This window comes from Bombus huntii, chromosome 3 (assembly GCF_024542735.1).
Source record: "Bombus huntii isolate Logan2020A chromosome 3, iyBomHunt1.1, whole genome shotgun sequence".
In the NCBI taxonomy this organism is placed as follows: Eukaryota; Metazoa; Arthropoda; class Insecta; order Hymenoptera; family Apidae; genus Bombus; species Bombus huntii.
The window spans coordinates 9,109,258-9,133,825 of NC_066240.1; the positions used below are offsets into that span (position 1 = coordinate 9,109,258).

General features: G+C 36.8%; 1 protein-coding gene across 7 annotated transcripts in view; it reads left to right on the forward strand.

Moving 5' to 3' along the window:
- Positions 1 to 13,505, forward strand: part of LOC126863721 (whirlin) — a 108,690-nt gene extending 95,185 nt beyond the window's left edge. For 5 of the 7 annotated variants that reach the window (XM_050614161.1, XM_050614162.1, XM_050614164.1 and 2 more), the window contains 4 exons: positions 1,546 to 1,770; positions 7,542 to 7,847; positions 8,228 to 8,306; positions 8,402 to 13,505. In XM_050614161.1, coding sequence (XP_050470118.1) covers positions 1,546 to 1,770; positions 7,542 to 7,847; positions 8,228 to 8,306; positions 8,402 to 8,544 — 753 coding nt within the window. In that variant the 3' untranslated portion in view covers positions 8,545 to 13,505. The remainder of the gene's footprint in view (positions 1 to 1,545; positions 1,771 to 7,541; positions 7,848 to 8,227; positions 8,307 to 8,401) is intronic. The other 2 variants (XM_050614166.1, XM_050614168.1) reach the window with 1 other exon arrangement.
- The last annotated feature ends 11,063 nt before the right edge of the window (positions 13,506 to 24,568 follow it).

Consider the following 24,568-nt stretch of genomic DNA (forward strand, 5'->3'; position numbering starts at 1 on the left):
CATAATACAGAAAATTCTAGAGGAACTATTTTCAGCGAGAAACGAGGAAAGCTCACGAATCGGAAATGAACTGAAGAACGCCAGAAAATAACATAGATAAAATCGCAACTTTTTCGATTCCTCGAGAAGCTATGATCATCGTACCTGTCTGATTATAGCTGGAACATTCTACTGAATTTTCGAATAAAAACCTTCAGATTGAAAGTTTCCTTTAAACGATCCTCATGGCTTCTATCCATCGCTAAACATCATACAAACCATTTTTACTATGTAAGATAGTAAAAAAGAGGGATAAAAAAAAGAAGAAGAAGAAAGAGGAAGCGCGATCCGTGCAATCAAAAGTTATCTACGGTCCCGACTGAGAAACCTTGAAATCACTTATGACTGTGATCGCGCCGATTTCCCTGTAATCTCAGGTTTATCGGAGGCCTACACGGAACGAGAATTTTCCTTCGTTCTCGTTGTACGCATTCTATCTCGGTTGTATACGATGGGAAAGGCTCGGTTCGGATTACGCGATCCTGACGCGATAATGATGATTACCGCGCGCGTCACGCTCGTCCAGGGACCATGGGGCCATTTTTCTCGCCTCGCCGTGAAATCGTACACCAGCGCGAGCGATTACGATATAAATCGATCGCCTTCGTGCCGTGGATTAATAGCGGATAACGGAATCGCGGAATAGTTGCGTGCACGTTACCATTGCCCGGGATGGAACTTAACGAGACGATTGAACAGTCACTGACTGCTTGCGAAAATTGAGAACGGAATCCCTCTTGATGGTCCTAATGGCTGTAGATTGTGCACGGATCACTGAAAGAATGTGTTCGTACGAAATCGATGAGTTTTATAGAAGATCTTTAGTGTATTTTTTGTATATATTTGAAAGTGTTCAATTTACGAGAAATTAAAAATGGATATTGCTCACTTGCAGCTATACTATAGCATTTTATAGATTTTCATCTGATAGCTTTATTTACCTCTGCTGACTCGTTAAATAGAGCGTAGTTTGATACTAGAAAAATGATCCGCCACGTGAAGATTTATGGGAAAATTCTTCTACGCTGCGGATGATTCTAACTTACATGTAAAATAATAGTACCACCTACGTAATTCTAGATCGTTATTTCGTAAGCTATGTAATAAAATACGTAGCTAAGCCATGTACTAAAATAAAGTAGTAGTCACAAGGATAATTCCCTAAATCCCTACAGCTCGTATCTGAAGATCTTAACCACAACGTTAACTCAAACTCACCATTAACATTATCCACCCTATATATTACACCAATAATACTGCTAATCCCTATCTACATAACTCTATAATAAAACAACCAACAGCTACCGTCCTTCTCCCTCCCCCCCAAAAAAACTCTCTGTAATTCCAAAACACAAAATAAACACAGTGAAACGAAAGGAAGGAAGGCTTGACAATGGAAAAAATAAACTTACGTTGACGAAACTGTTACACTATAATGTAACGTTGTATCGGCTGACGGGGCTAACACGTGGCTTTCGATGTTTTTCTCCCGGCGTCGCGACGCAGGAGAGCGACGGTGGTTGCGATGGTAGCGACGCCGAGATGATCGGTAATGGGAGACGCGGAGGCGGAACGGAAAGGGATCGCGATATGGAGGAGGATGAGGACGAAGGAAGGGAGGAAAGGAGCTCAGAGGGTGGAGGTGGTGGAGGTTTCGGTGGTTGGAGGTCCCACTTGCTCGGTGGGCTGACGCAACGTGTCAAATCCTGGTACTGGGGCGCCAGGCCCCTCGTAAGTTTAAATTTAAACGAACCACCAACACACAAAAGTCTACCACGCACAGATACTTCTTTTTTTCTCTTTCGTTCCTCTCTCTGTCTATCGATTTTTCTCTTGATTTTCCTCTTTCCTTTCTTTCTTTTTTATTTCACTTTTAAAGCCTCTCTTGTTTTACTGTACTTTAAAATTTCAATTTTTTTTTTTTCTTTCTTTGTTCTCCCATGTCATTCGCGAAGCGTTTCGAGTCGCGTCAAACGTTTCGAGTCGCGACGTACGACCGTGGAATTCTCGACGAGTTTTCTTGAAACTTGAACGGCCTGACTGTCTTAATCTGATCTCGAGTATCTTAAAAGCTCCCTAGTGTTAAAATCGTCTGGAGTAATGCAAATTTGCAAATTTCCATCCGCGAGTCTTGTACATCGCTAGGCTGAAATTTCCAGGCTTTTAACGCTCTTCGATTTTTTACGCGAGTCGGGATGGACGAACTCTTCAAGGTACTTTTCGAGATCTTCGCATCGGTTGCGACTCGAGGCTTCGTATCCTCGAACTGCTTGTAAATCGAAGAGGTAAATAATCGATCGCCAATCACAATTTTCTGATATCTATATAGAAGCAGGAAGAATGCGATGGATACTTTTCTTCTATTTATTTTTTGAATTTTATTTTATCTTATTAACTAATCGATTCATCCAAGAAGGTCTAATTAATCAAGGAATTCCTATCGTTCTTTTGTTTCTCTTGAACTAAAGACAATTGTGATTACTTATAAATAGACCGAAAAATAATTTTATATCGCGTGTAAAATTTAGCCAAATTTTGGGATCGGGACTGTTCCAGAAAATGAACAAAAAATGTATTTATCAGTAGTATCGTTTCATCGAATCCAACATTAGATCAATAGACAAACTAGTGACAAATTCTAACGTAATATTCATGAGATATTTAGTAAAGTAACTAATAGATACGATTGTAAAACGTAGTGACAATAGTTAGACAATATATTACGAACTAGTCGGTAAACCTGTTTAACAAAAATTTAATTTTTTAACAGATAGTAGGATAATGTCCGATAGCATTATGGTCTCAGAACTTTCCTACTTTCTTGAGTACAAGTTCACCATGGTGAAACAAAACTTTTGCACTATTTTACACGAAGCTTGTGTTATAAACTGAAGAAAATATGCAAACTTTAAACGTGCGGTTATTCCGTTACGCATATATTAAAGAGAATGAAAATTTCTGGTTTTTACAAAATCGGTAATTTTTATAATTTCAAAGTATAGAATTCTTTAATTTTTAATGGAAACAATGAAGAAGAAAATATTTATTTTTAAACGGTTTACGTGATGGTTAAATAAAATAAAATCATGATCGATAATCATTCAAAATTAAAAGTTATTTTAATTTAATTGTCTAATATCAAGCCATCGGAAACGATCATCCCTTTTGGCATGAAATTCTCCCAATTAGATCTCTGTCTTTCTTTTACTATATGTTACATTACATATATATATTTCTCTATCTGTCTGTCTCTTACTTCTTTCTCTATCCCTGTTTCTTTTTACCAAGATCAATTTTTCTTTTCCTGCTCTTAGAGTTAGCGAATTTAGTCGAAATAGCGTTAGGTGTGTACGTGTTTTTTCTTAGATGTCTTGCACATGCTACTTTCGATTTATCCTTAACTATATATTCAACGCACGACTACTATAATATCTATGCAATGTATATATAATTATAAGAACGTTCGAACACGAGCATAAATATATAATTATATATACACCGTCTGAACATATGTCAAAGTGTATTTTTACATTATATTTAGATGTCTTGGCATGCACGATCACTTTACTCACATCGAAATACAGTGTAGCTGTATAGGTTGTATAATCAGGTACAGTAGCGTATGCAAATGTTTTTGGTTGGATAAATTTTTCATTTTATATTCCAGAAGCGGTGTCTAAACGAATTTTAACTGATACTGACTATGAAAGTATAGCAAGCAAAAGAAAGCAATAAAACGAATACATACTATTACATTGTCGTATAGTATTAGTAGACTGCACATATTTATGCAAATACACATTTATATATATATATATATATATATATATATATATATATATATATATATATATATATAAACACAGATAAAGAAATCAAATCTAAGAAAAAATTTGATACACTTACTAATTATTATAACAATTTATCCTACTTTAGGTATTTTTATATTCTTGCATCTTACCTGTATTTTATGCATTTTTGAGCCTTTAAATATTCCATAAATGCATAAAAATGAGCGGTCTAAATTATTTAAATTCTTTACTAAATTAGTTAAAATTCCTTTAGATATCGTTTTTGGAACATAAAATGAAGAACCTTTCTGACTGGGAACTTTTCCACATCATTGTATATTCGCGACTTTAAAATCGGTAAACGGAGTGTAAAATCGAAACGTAGATGCTAGTATAGTTCGTTTCATGTTATTCAATTATTATACTATAGAGACCGCCGTTAGAGATTAGAAACGTGCAATCGGATCCTGAACGTACGTAGACAATCGATAGAACGATGCTGTAGAGTTCGTAAGATAGGATCTTTGTAGGAAGAAAGTCTCGATCAGTAATGGGACGCCATCGATGACGATAAATCAGTAGAGAAAGCGTAGACAAAAGTTTTCACCGAACAAGGAGACTCGAAGGGAACCGGAAAATCCGCGAGGAAATGGCTCCCTGACGAGTTTTAGTTCGACGACCATCGTTCACGCGTCATTTGGATTATTGTCGTTGTATCAGATTGATTTTCAACCTCTACAGCGTCATGTAATTTACAAGTTACGTACATTTTATGTAATGGTTTAAATCTTTCATTTCGTATATTGTTTTTTAATGAGAATTTTAATTGAAAACTACAGAAGAGAAATATAATGAAGCTTTAATCGTCTTGTAACAGAGAAATTTTCCAATTTATTTTAATCATTCGCTACAATTTTCAAAATTTCAATTGTTATAATATTGTTATTATAAAGCTCCACGTATCTATCATTTATTTTTAGCAAACTTAAAAGATTGTCCTTTTTTCAATATATTGATGATTTATAAACGACGACAACATTTTGAGTTGGATTTCAGTTATGTGACCTAATTTTGGACTGCTTAATTTTCAGTTGATTTTAAAGAAAATCTTTAGATCTAAGCTTTTCTCCTAAACTGTTATTTTTTCCATTCTTGCTTCGCCGTAAAATATAAAGAATTATTGAAGAATCGTTTCCATTTTCGTTATTTTTTTAATTATTTCGCAATTACGAGTTGACACATAGGTACGCGTAGGAAGAGAAATTCACGGGGCGAATAAACGCGCGTGCGTTCGCGTGTTCTCGTCACACAAACCGCGTTCGCTTGCGAAACACTTTCACCGCTCGCGATTCGCGTTTCTCTATGCAAGGAGGAGGCCGGCCGCGAAACTTGGTTCGCGAATTCGCTCGATTTCCATGCCCGTCGACCGTGACCTACGGATCCGGCTACATCTGTGTCGGTGGAAATTTGACGCACGCGATAGAAGTCGAGCGAATTTCGACACGATCCGGAATCTACGTTGTGGAATTTCATTTTTCGCAAAACGAAACCGAGAATTCTGTATAAATCAAAACGTTTGACACTAGAACTAAACAACAACTAAAATATTATACAGAATTTTTATCAAAAGAATCAAAATGACAGCGACATGTAGAAATATATAATTTGAGGAGAGAAATATTTTCCAATAAAAATATAAAAATCTTGAGTCATATATTTTACAAAAAATTACTCAAATCTATATAAATTTATAGGATCTGTAGAAATGACAAAAATTTGACGATTCTAGAAAGTGTAGAAAGTAGAGAAAATTTCGAAGGCCCGTCAAATGTTAAAGATTTATAAAATCTGACAAAAATCCATAAGTCTGTAAGTCTATAAAATTCTCATGGAAAATTACGAATCAGTAATTTTGTCGTCTCTGGTAGTTCTAATGTTAACGAACGCGTCAGAATTCGCTCGGGGGACTCGCGAGTTGACTCAACAACTGAAGTTAAACACTAGTTAGGAATTCCTCAAGCGACGTAACAAAAAAAATACCGAGTTTGCTTTGGAAATTGAACGAAGAGCAAGGAGTTTCGTGAGAATTTCGAAATTCGTGAAACTCGACCAGTTTGACGAGGAAAGATACGTGACTAGTCTAGGAAAGATACTCGTTTAAAAGGTTTGATCAAGGATTCACGTGCCACGATCATTTCTATCATCGTCTCATGATCTCTCGTCTTTTTCTGCACGTTAAAAAATTGAAATTGAAGAGCCAATTTCGTTAAATGCCGTGCGTTAAGACAGTTGATCGTGCAATCGCAATTTCGATGAGAATAAAAGAAATGAAATATAATTCGATCGTAAAATAATTGCACGACAAAACACCACCACTACCACCACCACCACTCTGTCCGAGCACCACCAACACCCAATTGCTACCAGCCTATCAGCAAGCATGAAACTTAATTTTTTAATATACTCTTATGATACCTATATCGATATGTATATATATATATATTTATTTATATGTACGTAAATATAAATATATTACACGATATATTTATATTTATTGCTGTATATATTTATATATGTATAGTTTTTTTATTCATATTCACGTTTTTTCTACACGATGTTGCGTACGATGACTGTGATTGCATATAGGTAACAAGAAGAGATGTGCATCGTTGTGGAGAAGCGAAGCCCGGTAGACAATGCAAGTTGGCTGTGGAGTAACTACAAAGGTGAACTTGGTGAAACCCATTGATCGACGATGTTTGGTTATTTTTTAAAAGATAATACCGCTCCTTAAAACACTACGACGAAGATACTATTTGAAATGAAATTTCTCGAAATTAAAAATTATAAATATTGATATGCAAGATATCTCTTGTATCTTAAACTTCTTGATCTTTTCACAGTGTAACTTGAGAGAAACTTGTACAAGCAGTCAAACGTAATATACTATGCATTTTATATTTTAAATGTCATCATGATTAACGTAATTATTGATATTTATTTTTTCGTAAAAGCTAAACGTCTGATACCAGAGATGCAAAAAATCTTGTCCATGAAGAAATAGTTATTTTCCAGACAATAATTTATATTAATTTTATTCATATTCGTCTTAGCACTTTGCACAGGTTTCACAGAATGTTATGAAACGCGAAGTGTTAGAAATTCTTTCGTATCGTTTTCGCGTAACCAACTTTACAGACTACCAGGATTCCCTTCGACTACAGCGTGCACACGAACTTGTCAGCATCAGCCTCCTTAGCTCTTGTGTGCTGTCATCATGCGTTTTCGAGGTGGCTTTTACGGACTGCGTGACAGTGACCGAAACTCTTTTCGCGTTAAATCTTGTATTTTCAACTTGAAAAATGTTTACTCTGTTTTCAATCGGTGAATATTTCAAACTTCCTTTCAAGAGAAAGCGAGACAACTAAAACTAGAAGCATATAATTTTGGTTCTATTGTAAAATAATGAGAACTTTCAACGTAGAAAGTTCTAATCAGAATTTTCAAATGATGGAAAATTGAAACAAAATATTCAAATAGCATCGAAAGAAGCCAAGAAACTAAAAAGAAGCGACAACATCTTGAAAATACATCCAAAAAGGAATATAAATCAATTTTTCTACTAAGTGAACAAACGGTGGCTGTCACAAGGTCAACCGGAAGCCGGGTGGCTCAACTTCCACCGATGAAACGTAGCTGTGCCCGTTTCAGGAACTCGCGCACAAGCTCTCACGGAGCTTCGACATGCAAGAAGCTCAGCTCCTCGAAGAGGGTGGTTCTGGTGCAGCTACTGCCGGGGCTGGAGGTGCCGGTGGTCCACCACGAAGGCATCACAGCGCCCAAAGGTTGACTAGAAGCGAAATGTCGGAGAGAAGAGAAGAAGATGGCGCCCTTGTGGTTCCTGATCATCAGGGTAACCTGAGGATCACTGTTAAGAAAACCAAGTCGATTTTAGGTATTGCCATCGAGGGCGGTGCCAATACCAAACATCCGCTGCCCAGAATCATCAATATACATGTAAGGAAATTTGTATTCACAATAATTGTATTAACATTATTTAGAAAATAATATTTAATTGATTGGAATACGAAGATACTAGAAAATATCAGAATTTAGGAAATTTTCAAGTATTGCGTATATTTGTACATCTTAAAAAAATTTGAAAGTAAAATTTAGTATTCTGCGATTAATAAAATATCGATGACTGATTTTATTTCAAGAATAACGTTTGATCGATGAAAAGATATCGAAAACACATCCTGAAATGATCAGTTTAATTACAATCGTCTATACATATAGCTATAGAACACTTAAATATACATTACAGACTTGTAGTTCTGTTGTTAAGTAAAAAAATTACCGATACTCGGAACACTAATTAGTTTACACTTTCACAGGATAATGGAGCAGCGTACGAGGCCGGTGGTCTCGAGGTCGGTCAGCTAATCCTAGAAGTCGACGGTCACAAGGTCGAAGGTAATTTCATCTTCCAAATCTTTCTTTTCTCGTTAATCCAGCTACAAGCACGAAATGACAGAAGTCTAACATTCGTCTGTGTTTTGTTTGAACAGGTCTCCATCATCAGGAGGTAGCAAGGCTGATCGCAGAGTCGTTCGCGAGACGAGACCGCAACGAGATCGAGTTCCTGGTAGTCGAGGCAAAGAAGAGCAATTTGGAGCCGAAACCGACGGCTCTGATATTCCTGGAGGCGTAGCAGGAATCTCCCACCTCCGAGCCGGAACCACCGTAGCCCAACGTGACCAGAGCTCGGCCCGCGACATACTTGGAGCGTCGTAGACGCTGAACCGTCTGTTGAAGCTGAAGAGACCGATGGAACGAGGAAATCGATCATGAAGCTCGTCGATCGACAAACGTAACGAAGACAAATCGACGAAGAGAGAAAAGAAGACGAGCTTGCCTCTTCATCTTCATCGAACGCTCTCGATTCGACGGTCGAGCTCTCAGTCAGGTGCTAACTGAACCTGGCCCTGGTGGTGGGAATTTTTCAAGAAGAAAATACAAAGAGTAAAAGGAAGGAAAGATAAAGAAGCGCCACAGATAGAGGAGGGGTTAGGCGGAGAGTGAAACTCGATTAGCGAGTCAATGGGATGATAATTACACGATCGTCGACACTATCGTGGCTGCCCTCGTTGCTGACGAGCCAGGCTATCGGAAGCTTCTAATCCTTCGGCTTTCCAACTTTTTTGATTCAAGAAGCCGTTTGATAAGAACAAATATTGTCAAAGTTTGCGACGAGGAGTAAACGTACGGACGATCCGGTGACAAAACACAGGAGTACAAAAGAGATATGGTTTGAAGAGACTATTTAAGAGAGACACTTTGAGTGTGAGGATGATGTTAAATGAGAGAAGGAAGGTTGACTGTGCCAAACTATTAGGGATTGTTTCGTGTATACTAATTATGATACTCTTAATCGTAACGAGATTCAATCAGAGACTCTGCCAACACAAGAGATTCACGAATATGTGAGTAGCAAAATCGAGCGATCCTGAGTGACGAACTTGTGCTTAACGGACACGATCACGAAAGCTGTTCACGTGCATGGATCGAACGTATCAAGAGTACGAGGCAGTGAGATTATGCGAGACATGTGATGATTCAGTAAAATGCGTTTTCCAGGATCCTGGCCGATGTCATCGATCAGGATTTTCGTTGATGCAGTTCCTCAACGGCTTATTTAGTGGTACCGTGATGACAATCCGTTTAACTGTCTTTTAAACGTCTGAGAAAGATACTTTTTCCAGCTACCACGCAATTGTTTCAAGTTTCAAATGTCTAATTTCAAAGTTCAAATTTTTTATTTCATATTTTGAATAATTATGAAAATGATTGTCATATATTTCCAAATCTATCGAATCACAGCCTGTTAAAAACCTTCGACTACGGATCCACAAAACTCTATTTTTGCATAAAATCTAGATAATCGTATAAGCAAGTAATTCGTACTTAAGAGAACCCAACAGGCGGCGAGGAAAAGGTGACGAGGAACAAAATCGACGAAAGTCCTAACCGAGTGGAGCCTGAGATTAACATAGACTTATTATGGGAATTGTTGAGGCTTAACAAGATATGTTATATATACATATATATTATATGATAATATTATTATTGACTATCGTAGTGGAATTGCAAACTTGTACCTACCCGATCACACCTCAAGCGCGCACGGACTTCCGGTTGCTGGTGCGCGCTGAGGCGGCACCGAAGAGCGCGCAGAAGGGAAAACTGAGAAGATTCTATAAGAATATGCGAAATATTTTCAACAAGTTTAAATAAATATAGATACCGCGTACTTAGCAATGGGCCTGATCGTTCGAATTTTTCGAGAGATCGCGGACGATCGTGCATAGAAAAAAAAAAACAAATTTCTTAAAAAATCTGAAAATTTTCGTGATCGAAGACGAATGAAGAAGAGGAGAAAGGAAGACAAATTCTGCACTTTCTGGAAAATTTGGAGAAAGCGTGAAACGAACAACACACGATCACGAGATCATAAACGTTTGTTTGCATAGTGGATCACGTGGAAATTATTTTAGAATCACGTTCGCGTGAGCGACGATTCCTTCAATTCGTACGCGCGCCACGCTTGGAAAACTCGAGGCTGTATTTTTCATACAGAGATTTCATGCTTTTTCACCTCACCTTGTTCACGTGGATCACGTGATTTAGGCATTTTTTACGATGAATCATAGACACGATGACGAGAAGAATTTTCTAAATGATACATTTGTATCGCCTTATTGTAATTGATGTCTCGAACTTTTCGATCGTTGTGCACGATCACGTTGATTTTCGTCGCTGTGTAATTTGGAAAAAGAGAGAAGCAACTTGTTGTATGTACGCGAGTTAGAACAGCGGTTCCTATTAATTTCGTTGAAAGATCTTTGAATCTTTCTTGGGCAAAATCTTTTTTAGGTAAATAACTCGTTCGTACAATTTAGAGAGTTTTGTTTAATTCATTTTATTAAGTAAGGAGAAAGTAGAATTGGTACGTGTTTCAGTTCTTCCGGATCGTTTTACAAAGCACAAGGAATTAAATTTCAAATTAAGTAGAAAGTTCGATTTTCTTTCGTGAGTTGAAAGAATATTTACTTTGTGGAACTGCTTCGTTAGTGTCGACAAACGGTTTTTCGCTAACTATTTATAACGTAATTGTTACCGCAATAATTACATTTAAACGAGTAGTAGTTACTAATTATCAATTCGTGAGTATAAACGTAGCGACTGTTGTTGTAAAAGTAAATGGTTATCGATACGTCTTGTTTAATATCTCTACCTGTTACCAAGTTAAACGTAATTTTACGAGTAGTAGTGTGTATACGTTGAATGTCGACGAGTCCACAAGTCGTTCTATCGAATGCCGATGATCGTCCGCGATCTTGCTCGCTTTAACAAAAATGATAAAAAAAGATAAAAAGATGCAAAAAAAAAAATAAAACGTGAAAAAAATACCGCGCAAGCTTAAGTAGTAAATTATCGCGTATATGTAACGAAACAGCCGAATCGGGACGCAGGCCAATGAGAGAAAGCGAGAAACGATTCGACGAAAGCCACTGACGGTTCAAAGATTCGCGTTTAATCAAATTCCAATGGAGTTTTTCGATAATGTCGTGTCACGAATATAAACGTATTGTCGGAGTTTATGTCATAGAATTACTGTTTTATAATAACATCTAGTCAAATAAGGTAATATATCGTTTAAATGATAATTCTTGAAATATTTCATTCAAATAATACGTAAGCCCTTTTATCTAATTTAATTCTTTGCATTACTCAATCTAGAAGGCTACTTTTCGATAAAAATTCTCAATAAAGTATTTAGATAATATTACTATTATCTGAAACGATCAAGCTATACTATTACGGTATAAACACTTTTGCATTTGCATTAATTTTTAAACATTAAAAAAGGAGAGAACGAATGGAATTTTTTGATCGTCAGTGCGCTAACCAAGAAAGCACGTTTCAAAACAGTAATGTACCTGGACGCGTGTACGACGTATTCCGGTAAATGTGCCAAAGAGAAGAAAAAGCTCTACGGAGAGGAAGAAAGAAAAGGAAGAGAAAAGGAGGAGCGCGGAAAGCGGGAAAGTTGTGCATACAATTACAAGTGCAAAATGCAAAACAAGACGGAAACTATTACGAGTGGACGATCGAGAGAAGAAAAGAAACCGCAAAGAAAAAACAAAGAGGATGGTTTTTCGTAGCTGGTGTGCACTCGAGTTGTTTTCTTCGTTGTTGCTTTGTAACGCAAGGATGCAATTGCACCGCTTGTCGCGAACAAGCCACGGGATTAAGAAACACGAGAAATAGAAACGAAAAAGAGAATAAGATGGGAAATGAAAGAACAAAGATGGAAACGATAGATAAAACGCGGCTAGTTGCTATTCGGCTAAGCAAACAGACAAAACTAAAAAATACCTCGTGTGTTAGTGTTTCTTCCTGTTTTCGAAGCGAATTTTTCTAACGAAGCATCCAAAATAAATTCGACGTCCCGAATAAAGAACAAGGAATAAAAGAGGAAGAGGAACGAACGATGAAAAAACAAAGCATGGGAGGAAAAATCACTATGGAAAGTGGGACAAGAAATGAAAAGAAACGAAAGAAAGAAGGAGATGATATTTTTGTAAAAGCCTTCGATGTATAACGCAATCACCGGAGCGATTCGAAGATCTCAGCTGACATATCCGACAATGCCTTACCGCTTTGATGAAAGAAACAAGAAAAAAAAACGAATGGGTTCGTGAAAGCGACGCGAACCGATCACGATCGAGGAAAATGTTCGTTGGAACTTCCCATTGATCAGCGTCAGTGGATACAGTACGGTGCGAAGCAATTGGCACACATAGCATTGGCTTTTCGATCTTTCGATTTTGCTTAACGATCGGACACAGAGCGGAGCGACGCTGATAATCTTTCTGGTTGAAGAGTTATGTAAAGCAGAAAAGTGGGAAAAACTGGTTCTATCGGGCTCGGTTCGAAACGGAGAGCGTTGTTTATAAATGTACGCTGGAATCGGTATTCCTATTTTTTAAACTCGTGCAAGTAATCTTAAAAAATGAAAGAAACGTTTACTCGATATTTGGAATATATGAAGGAAAAGATTTGTCAGAGTTTAAACGTATTTTTTGCTTCACGCGAGAATAAAATAAATGGTATTCGATTTGGAAATGAATTATCCAGGTTTCTTAATTAAATGTTCGGAGAGGAACCTGTAAATCTAGACGTAAGAAAATTTACAAGAGTCTTTTCTCTTTTCGTTTCATTTAAATACATTCAACTGAAAAAGTTATCAGTAAGTTTCTCCATCATCCAATTGCAACAAAAATATATCAAAACTATGATACAATAGGAATGAAAGGAAATATCTATCGTTTAAAGACTGCCAAACTGTTGCAATTAACCACGTAATTACATTAACAGCTTCATTATCTTGCACGATGTATGCTTCACGGTCGCTGATCCTCCGATCCCATCGAGACAAGAAGAGAAAACAGATTCGTCGCTAGCTATTTTTCCACACACAAGTTCCCTTTATTCCACAGCAGACGAAGGTTTCGAACGTTTCAAGAAAAATACTGTCGCTCTCGGTCGATCGCTTTTCAATTTCACGAAAAATATCAGCTACTGCAAACAGAGAGACAGAGAGAAAAAGAGAGAGAGAGAGAGGCAATCTGTCGTATCAATGAGCCATCGTGATTCCCCTTCGATCAATGATATTCGCTGATATAATATATCGATTGTCGATGATACGTTTGGTTCGATTAAAAATTCATTTCGAGGGATGGAAGTTTCGTGCGTTGAAATAAATTTTAATGAACACGATTTCTATATGAAAATCAGATTAATCGCGAGACGATTGGCCACCTTTCTCCAATGAAAACTGTTTTCTCTGAGAAAATCGGAAACCGATTTTCTTTACCACGAGCTCGAGCGTTCGCGTTTAGTCTGGCGTTAAAGTCTCCGCGTTATTTACGTTTCTCTCGCCGCTTTCATCGTTTCTTTCTTTGATAAAAAAATTCAATAATTTGTTAATTCTCGTTAGTTAATATTGGTAATTAGAAACAGCATTACGATATTGATTTCTTCGAATTTGAGGAATAGAAGAGAGGTTAAAAGGTTGAAGATTATTGTATTGAAGTTAAGCGATCGGAAAGACGGTAATTATTTGTTTGAAGAAATTGCTTAAGCGAGTAACCAGAACTAGGTGCCTTAACGAAATAATTCTTTCCATTTTTTTCTTCTAATTTCGCAAAACAATTATATTCTACTTAAGATTTATAAAGCCACGTATACATTTAAAATTGCCTCAGGCGAAAGAAAATGAATTCCAAAAATTCAAGCGATATCCTACGATCGACAAACACACTACGAGACGATTAGTCTAGGATCGATGTCAATTAATTAACCCTTTGTACTTCAATGGCCACGTTTCTTATATACCTTTCATCGACACAAAACGAAAATGAGCAGAAAGCTACTGTACAAATAAATTTACCTTTTATTTCGATAAACTTCACTGTAAAAAATGCGCCCAAGTTGTGTGTCGATCGAATTAAAAAAATATTCGAAGTGCAAAGGGTTAAAGTTCGAAGGGGAAGCGACAAAACGATCGAGCAATCAGTCGCGATAGAAAAGAATAATTAGACGAGGACGAACAGGTTGCGTCCACTAAACCTGAGATTATCTTAAATAATAGCGTTAGCTCTCACAGGACACAAAAAGCATGCTGCGAAGTCAGAAAAGAAAGAGCGTAATCTAGCAGAGAGCGATTTATTTTTTCAACGACAAAAGAGAAAAGAGAATCAAACCTGAGAGACAAACACGGACTCGTACCACGTTAAAACCTGTCCAGCTTTCGCACGTTCACCATCCGCAAACTTGCTTTTTCTCGATCGACCGTGGAACCGTGGGTGCGAGCGGGCATTGAAATCGATCCTCTGATCGGTGATCGAGATCGATCGTACGTACGATGAAAGGCGAACCGGGGATTTCGAACGTTTCGAAGAGGAAGCACGTGACTTCGCTCCAGGAAATACTACTTCCATTTCTTGCGAACGATGGTGATTGAAAGGAGGAAAAATCGATTGAGAAATTGGATTAGATATAAAAATTCAGGAATTGGATTCAGCTTTAATTCCGTTAGAAAACGTGTTGAAGAAATAAGAATTTTCTTACTATCGAAGATTCTTACTATCGAACGATTTCTGGTATTCAAAATTTGATCGAGGCAGTGTATAGAAAATTCTTAATTGTCGAGTATTTGGGATATTTTCTCTGTCGGATATTACAGGAAAATTCTTCGAGACAAAAATTTCGCATCCGCGATTAACGATCTTAAATACGATCGATTCTGAATGTTAAGAAATTCTTAATGTCATAAACTTTATCAAACGTTACAAAAGTCTGTCTTGCAACGAAATACTTTAAGAGAAAAAGCTAGCATCCACGATACCACGTCGCCTCAGTCTCGAGAGTCGATCGACAAACGTAATTCGCGTGAAATCTTTAGCTTAAGCTTCGTACACATCCTCGTAATCGAACGTCAAGATAAACGAGCGAGAAGATTGAAAAAAGAAGAGGGTCCACGGGGGACGATTCGCTTGACGAGTGAAGAATAAAATCGAAACATTATGCAAAAGCGAGTCGACTATAGTCGTCGGCGGATAAAAGGGCTAATCGAATTGTAAAGCAGATGTAACTGTACTCGTAACGTTTCAAGGAACACTCTGTACATAAGCAAACCGCTCGTTCATACCGCATTTCATAGATCATCCTTTTTGCAGCCGATTTCGTACACCTTTAGAGACACATACACACGTACGTTCTACACTTACAGAGACCAAACAAATTTACACGACTGTCTAACACATAACAACAACACGAAGAATCGTTCCAAAGGATGAAAACGACGAGGCTCGTCGCGTTAATTAACGACCCGTCGATTAATACGCTCATCGTCGTGGAACGGAGATAGAAGAGATCGCACGTATGAAATTGTTACACCAGTAACATGTATACAATGATACGTTGCGCGTATACAGGGTGTAAAAGAAATATGTGCCACGATCTTATCGTATTCGGCTCGTTGTGCAACCATATCGTGGAAAATAATTAGATTTCTAGGTCTGTTTTCTTTTTCCTATTTTTAGAATATAGTATGGAAAATTTGTAACTTTGACAGTAGATGCGTTTCGCTTTGGAATCGATGGAATTTCTTATTTATTATAAACTCGTATCAAGTAATAAATTGCTACGTTTGAACAAACACTAGTTGCATGGCATTACATACAATTAGTCGATAAAAAGTTAATAAATTGATCGAAAGATTGATAAGAATGGTTTCGTTCTTTAATGAGACGATACTGGAGTTTTGTGTGTCGCTGAACAGCACGCAGCAAATTCTTGAATTTTGCAGTTAGTTGGAATTTCTAGATCTATTAGCAAAATTCTTTAAATCTGCGCTTTTTTTATTTGGTTTAAATAGTACATTGAAGGAACATCATCAAACGATTCTTTTACGCCCTGCGTATACGAATACACAACTACATGATACATTCACGGACACGCGTAGAATAAATGTAAAGGGACAAAAGGAAATTCATCGTTTCTCCGAGTGTAACGCGCGCGACCATATTGTTTGATTATTGTTAAAAATCGCAGACGCTTTAATTGTTTGTTCGAATTGTTGTTGTTCATTATTGTTACCGTTGTCATTATTATCGTCGTTGGATGTCGCGTAACGTGATTACGATCACCATTCAGCCTGTCGATTTGTCCTTTTTTGCGTGCCGTTATTATTATTATAGTCATTACGTTATGATTACGACCGTGAATATTATTATTATTATTATTATTATTATTATTATTAACATCATCACCGCGACGATGACGATTATTATTGTAATTGAATAAAACGTTCACCACGAGAGGTATGAATATTTATCGAATCTTTCATTTCGCTTCCTACTATTATTTATTTTACTCTTCCAATCTTTTAATTCCCCATTTCCTCATATACTTGAATATTTTGATATAATTGTCTGTTAAAAGAGATTGCTGAATAATAAATTATAAATTAGTCGTACAACATATTCGTTGAAATCTTAATCGAATATTATAAACAGATTACATATGCTACTGTAGTCTAATAATGTAATAAATGCTTTATACGCTAAATAAGAATAGTTTTCACCTGTGCTCTTCATTTGCAGAGGATAATGGAATAAAATGATATATGTATATATCGTTGGTTAGATAGATCTTACGTTAACCAACTTATTACAGAACGTAATATCTAATATTTGAGAATTACAAAAATTAATTAAGTTAAAAATTAAACAGATGTATTAATGTGCGCCAGCGATCGAAATTTACCACAGATTCCTTGCTTATCACGGCACAGTAAAAGTGTGACCGGTAAAACAGACGAAACGGGAGAGTTAACGGCCGCAGTTAATTCAGAAATCTGTTTTCGAAGCTCGCTGCGTTTGCTCGTAATTACGTAATTACACATCATTCTCGCCAATTAAGCTCGAATTATCGATTTCAAACTGATTACCAGCTAATTGCCTCCTGTTTGGAGGACCACTAGGATGACCACAGCTTATAAAACAATCGGTGATGTAATTTCGAGTTAAACGATGATAATTACGTAACTTCGAGGCCGCGTGAGTTCTTATTGATAGTTGTTAACTGCTGGTTGCAAGCCTTCTGTTGTAGTAAGTGAAATGAATTTATCTCCTTTATATAAAAAAAAAGAAAATATCACTTTATATAAGTACAATACCAAGGCAAATCCGACTAGCATTGTTATGGCTAACTTGAGTTAACTGTAACTCGAATTTTAACTAGATCTGCACAAAATTTACCCCAGGACCCAATAAGTTGCCATTTAATAAAATTAGTGAGTTGACAAAGGGTTAAGGGTTATAGGTTAAATTTCTCTTTTATAATCTCACAATTGTTCATCAAATAGGATAATGTTAATACAATTTTAGCTTGTAATATTTATTTATTTATTTCTTATAAATTTGTTTATTATTGTTTGCAATGGTATAAAATGAAATTCCCAAGGGAACGGAATAGAGCGACAAATTGTGTTGCACATGAACTGTCTGTTTAGCTTTCGCTGCTATCTAAATAAAGAAGAACAATACAATCTAAAACGAGCTTCAAGTTGAACAATTGCCTTGCTTAATTCTACGAAATAGCGGCAGTGTGCTACAAATAAACGAAGCGTCTCGTTGGATTTAGAAATAATTGAATTCTCACGATAATGTTCGAGCCAAACGACAACTAGAAGGAACAGAGAACATGTCGAGATCAGATATCACACGACTAAAAAAAATACGAAGGAAACAAGTAGAAAACACGATATATAATGCATTTTTCACAGACATTTTCTTTTGGTAAAAAGAAATGTAGCGATAAAAAAGGAAAGAAAAAGGAGAAGAATGAGAGAAATTCTGTTGGAACCAAACATTTTTCCATTTTGTTTCAATCTTTGCTTAAATTGGATCTCAAAGCTACCTCAAAATTCGATTCGATTTCGATTGAAATTCAAATAGAAAGATCTGTCGCATATATTTTTATCTCAATTCGGATATAAATATAAAATATTTCAAAGTCGTTTCGATTTCGATTCAAAGTCAAATTAAAGATTACTCTAAAACTATTTCAATTTCAATGAAATTTTACTGAACGATATTTCAAAGTTCCCTCGATTTAATTCAAATCTATCTATATGAAAAGAATATTTCAAATATAACGTAAACCCACTTCGATTCTTTGAAAAAGAATGCTATAATTTAGAACTTATCCGCGCCGAGCCAAGAATAAGAGTTCGTCTTTGCGAAACGGTAGGCATAAGATAAACAAGAGTTGGCGGAATGTCAAAATATCACGACGCCCACCGAGATTTTTTTTTCGACATACATTGTCGTGATACGTATCAGTGGATGTACCAAGCTGGTCGATTGCGGGGTTGGCTTACGCAACACGGTACCTAGGGTAGACATAATGCATAATCTCGTTAGGAATCTCCAAGGGGGTTGCTGTCTAAGCTTTGTCGTAAAGCTCTGCTAAATCACTCGATCGCGTTGTGGCATAAGATATTCCGTGAAAATACGTTGTTTACCTAGAACTGGTATGTTACGTTAGTGGATAAAGTTAGGATCGATGACGACGTAGGGTGGCGGTTGTCGATACCGATGCCATTGGATGGCTGCTCGTTGTTTATTGCAAATAACACGTAAGCGAATTATTCGAGCGGATATTACATTATCACTGAGATATATTGCTCGAAGAAAGTATATTTATTAAAACTGATGGTTACAGAGGAACACTGTTTATCTAAAGTCATCAGGAAACAAATAGTTGACATAACTGGAACTCGTACGTATCGCAGGGATGAAATTGTTCCACCAGCAACATATATATACAGGGTGGTTGGTAACTGGTGCTACAAGCGGAAAGGGGGTGATTCTACGCGAAAAAAAGAAGTCGAAAATATAGAATAAAAAATTTTTTTAATTTTTTTAAAAATCTACAGTCAGATCCGTTATAACGAGACGCGATAAAGTGCACGCGTACCGAACGAAAATTCAAAGTCGATTTTCTCGAAAACAGAGCCTCGAACGAAAAATTTTTATTCCATATTTTCGACTTCTTTTTTCGCGTAGAATCATCCCCTTTCCGCTTGTACCACCAGTTACCAACCACCCTGTATAATGATACGTAAGAAGTATACAAGATGGAAGGAAACAATACGCGACGATTTTATCGAATCCGATACACTCGTTGTGTAACGATGTGGAAATAATCAGATTTCTAGGTCCCCTTCCTTTCCTTTATTTTCAGATAAAATATGTATTGATATTTCTGGAAGGTTTGTAGTGGTTTCGTTAGTCGGCATTCCAATGGAAAAGAGTTTATCACGAACGTAGCTCAAAGTAAACGATTTTTTTCTCAAAGGAGATTGCCAATCCTCGTAAAATTCCATTAAATCGGTCAAGCACCTATACTATAGACCATAAAGAATATTTTTATCTCAAAGAATATTGCACTCAAAGCGGTGGATCAATGTTGAAAGCCGCTTTCAGGTTCGAGGTATCCTTAAGACATACAAAACGTAATTTCTTTCGTTCTGCTTGGTACTATCCTTTCTGCGGGTATTTTAGTGCATTTTACCCGACAGTACAAATTGCCTGAAGATTGTGACACACTTTACTATATTCATGGTTCTGCGTTTCGTAATGAATGTTCATAGCATATTGTGAGGTCGTAGGATTATACTGTTGCAAGAGTCCTTGATGAAGTAGCAAAAATTAAATCGGTTTGAAATACGCGAATTCTCAATGAATGAAATTAAATCAGAGGAAATTTGAATAACTTGATCAGGCATGCAAATCTTTCTTGTATCTGTTTACGTCAACAAGTTCACTGCGCGGTTCATTATCTATGATAATTCTTAACTTCTTTTATCAGTCGGTGAAAGGATTTAGTGTTTTCAGATGGAATATTAATTTTATGTTAGTAGTAGTTCCATTTTAAGTTAGAAATATATTTAAATATCTTAAATTTTCGTTCATCTACTCTATACGTTGAAAAATAAAGAAAACTATGAACAGACAGACGTTACTTTTAAAAATTTATGAAAAATCCAATTCAGCAACTTGCTACCTGAAAGTCTCGTTTAACATTTTATTGAAACCTATTAATCCTGTAAGCAATTAGCAACTGTTTCTTTTTTTATGGTTCGATCCCCTATCGTTACGGAAACGATATAGGTTTCGCTTCGATTACTATAACAATACCATATAGTGCATCGCGTTAAAAACCGAAGGAATAAAATAGGTGAGTTAAAGATCCAATTTTACTGAACTTCTCGAGAATTTGCGTATCAAACGAGCCGTGACTAGTCGCACATGTCGCTATATTTTAACAGTGCGTGCCCTAAGGGCTCTATGCCCCATTCAAGGGGTGGATCGGGGTGGAAAAGACCGCAGGGTTGCACGTGACTGCACGGCAGACCGGATGCGATTTTTTTCGTTTCACTAGGAAATTGCCCAGGAGACCGTGTGTCTAATTCGCCACGTTAATGTTACGCGATGATTGCTGCGAACCGTATGTGAAAATCGAGGTGAACACAGTAATAATATAAAAAGATATATATATAACATAAGACGATGTAGATAAGACAAGGTATAAAGGTATAAAATAATTAAAAGTTAAAAAGAATCATATCCTGATAGCAGTACCCGAGAATATGATGTCTCTTGACACAATCATTTAAATTAACTACGTAAACAAATATATTTTGCTTTACCTTGGACTTTTAACAAGTAAATCACACGTTCCGAGACGGTCGTTTAAAGGATCTAAATATTCCATCGAAAATTTCAATATTCAATTCAAGATTTAAATATTACCAGCAAAGATAAATATTCTCAACCCAGAATTTAAATATTTATCTAAAATACTACAAAAAAGAAAGAAATCTCGCCAAATCTTCAACCCACTGAATCCTTCATATCTCAATCCTTAACCCTATTTACCACTCAACATCCAACCACATAGTCAGCGTCTACGAAATCATTTAGCCTAATAAAACAAGCAGACTTTGGCATTCACCATCAGTAAAACCTTCAACAAATAAATCACACGTTACGAGGCTATCGCTTCCAGTTTAACACATTCCTGTCAAATCTAACGTTGGCCGTCTTCACGTGGCGGCAGATGCTCGATATACTCGCTTCCTGGTTTTCATAGACGTCTAGAACCTCCTCCAGCTTGATTTACGAACAACAGGGGGGATCGATGACAACCGGTGTACATCCGTGGAAAAGAAGCTTCCTGGCACGGCGCAGATGCACGTTACGAGAACGCACGTGCCACGGACAATAGACCAATCGCATGCAGAAGAGACGCTCGACACTTTTGCTCGCTTCTTCGACAATGAGAGCAAGGACACCCTACATGTTACCTGTGAGGTAAGACAGTCGAAGAGGTACGTCTGGACGATGTTCAGATAACGGATGTTCCTCAGACGATATGGACATTAGAGGGGCGAGAAAGGGTGAAGATTGTATAATTTGAATTTAATGTACGAGAATTTGAGACATGGATTTATTCAGGTTTCAGTTTAATACTGTATTATAAAATAGAGTGTACCATGCTTTGTCGTTAAACTAGAATCACATGCAGAAATTTCTTGTCCTACGGAAGTAATTTGAACATTTAGAATGAATAATCTTTGGCGCTTATATTGTATGCGTTACATAAAACATTTTGAGTCTAAAACAGTTTGACTGTCATGATTATACGATATATACGCTTACACCAAATATTTTGTAATTTCTATACATACTTTTAGATTTGACAAGCTTTTCACAAGCTTGTTACACTTTCTTCGCGCCGTATCGGGCAGTTCGTTTTACTGGAAAATATTTTTACTCTTCACCCTAGCGTTCTCTGTTTATTCTTTCGGGGAATTCGGCTCTTCGCTTAATATAGCCATCAATTGTCGATATTCTCGTGTCATTGAAATAAAAAGAACTTTCCTTGACTCGTTAATTCTGGAACTACCAAACTCAGATTTCTTGTTTCTGTAATTCCTAAAACAATACTAACGCTTTGGTAAAATGAACATTGCACTTTTATCGAAACAAGGGTAATTTTAATTTAAATTTAGGGAAAGACTGGTAAGAATTAGTAAGATAAAATCGAGATCGCAAGTGAATCTTTATTAACATCGATCAATTATATACGGTCGTCGATACATATGGACCAGTTTACGACAAATGTCGCCCGTGGATTGGATAGAAAAATGGTGTTGAAGGACAATGAGAACAGCTGGATCACAGATCGATCTATGCAATTGTTTAAGAATAGAAACGAGGGATTAAATGTGGGAATGGGGCCGAGGAAAATGTGGAAATTGTGATTTCGGGATAAGCTCGATGCATTGTTGCTATTCTAACACTGAATGCATTCTGCTCCAAGTATTGGGTGACGACCAGTGATTAGTCTGAACATGTGGTATAGTAGAACAAGCAGGACATTTGCGGATCAGCGTAATTTTCAGATTATATACGATATACATTGTCAAAGAAGTTGAAGAAAACACGAAGGCTACTATGAAAATTTTCTAGATCTTTCTAAATAAATTTTATATTTTTCTACGATAGAAAAATTCGAAAGAAACATAGGATAAATAACAAAAATCTTTAATTAAATTAGGAAACGGAAATTAAGTTACGTTCCTATATATTTCTCTATATCTAACACCATACGTTCTTCAACATGTAAAACATTCTCAACAATCTCTGTTCTGTAAAATTCTTCTTTGAAAATTCAATTTACATTCCCCAGTGCAATCCCAATCCAACAATTTCGTCCGCGGAAAGAAGAAGCAATCCGACACATGCCAAGAAAGCCCTTACAGAGGAAAACAAAGAAATTCTTTGACATCCGAGGACGTTTGCCCCATCCGTTTCAAGGAATCGAAACGAGAGGAATTGTCGCGACGCGAATCGAAAGGAGCAGCTGTCGAAATCACAAACCGATATTCCATGGAGGAAAGCAAGCTAGAGATTAAAGGGGAGGATCTGAAGAAGGGAAAGCCACCCCGGTACACTGGCGTGCCCTTCACGCGGCCGAAAAACGTGCACGTGCTGTTATAGGGTGGCCCCCTAGATCAGGGATCTCCAACCACTCGGTGCTTTCCAACCACTCGCAGAACTTTCAAATTAATTCACGTTTCCCTAATCAGGCAATTAAGAAAGAGCAAACTCATCGATGAGGAAGCACAAAGTTTCTGTTCGCCTCCATATTTACTTTCGTTGGGGGATGATTTATATAAGGAGTATATTTAAGCAACAATCCCTGCTACAATAGGTTACATTAAGTTTTGAAAGTTGGAGATCGCTGTACAATCGAAGGTTAGACTGCTAAGGGTAGAAGTAGAGGGCGGGTTGTTCGTGTGATTCGCAGCTTGCATTATTAATTTCGAATACTTTAATTTACTCCTTTGCTGAGTATTTGTAGACGTTGTGGTTATTATTATATTTACTGTCACAAACTAATATACTTTACCTCAATAAGATTTTCGATCGGAAACTTTCCTAAGATTGCAAAATTCTCATATGAACTCTTCCATGCAACACGTAATCTGCCCATCTTGCTTAAAATAGTTCGTTTTTATCTTTTAGTCATCTTCGTTTTTCTTCGATCTAAAGCACGCAATCGTTATTTCATACTACTTTTATAAGATAACTTAGAACCGTATTTAAAAGATTAAAGAAAACACGGAAGATTTCAAATACTTGGGCATATCTTAAAAATGAAAAATACTAGACAAGACGTCTTATCCAAGAAGTAGAGTAACAGTTCCAAACATTTGCTCTTAATATATAATATAATATATATAATACAATATATATGAGATATATTTATTTAAACAGCCTGATGATAAATTTGTATAAAATAATTCAACCGTCCGCCGACGTTACATCGCTTGAAACTTTTTGAATTCTCGTTAAGTTCTTCATCTTTAAACTTTTAATCATTTTCAACCCGAAGGCACTTACTAACAGCTTCGAGTGGCAAGCTGGCGGGGGACGCCGGCTTCCGGGGGTAGCATGGACGCCAGTGGCTCATAGGATTCGCAGTTTAGGCTGTCAATGTTAGAGAACGGACTGACAGTACACGCTGCT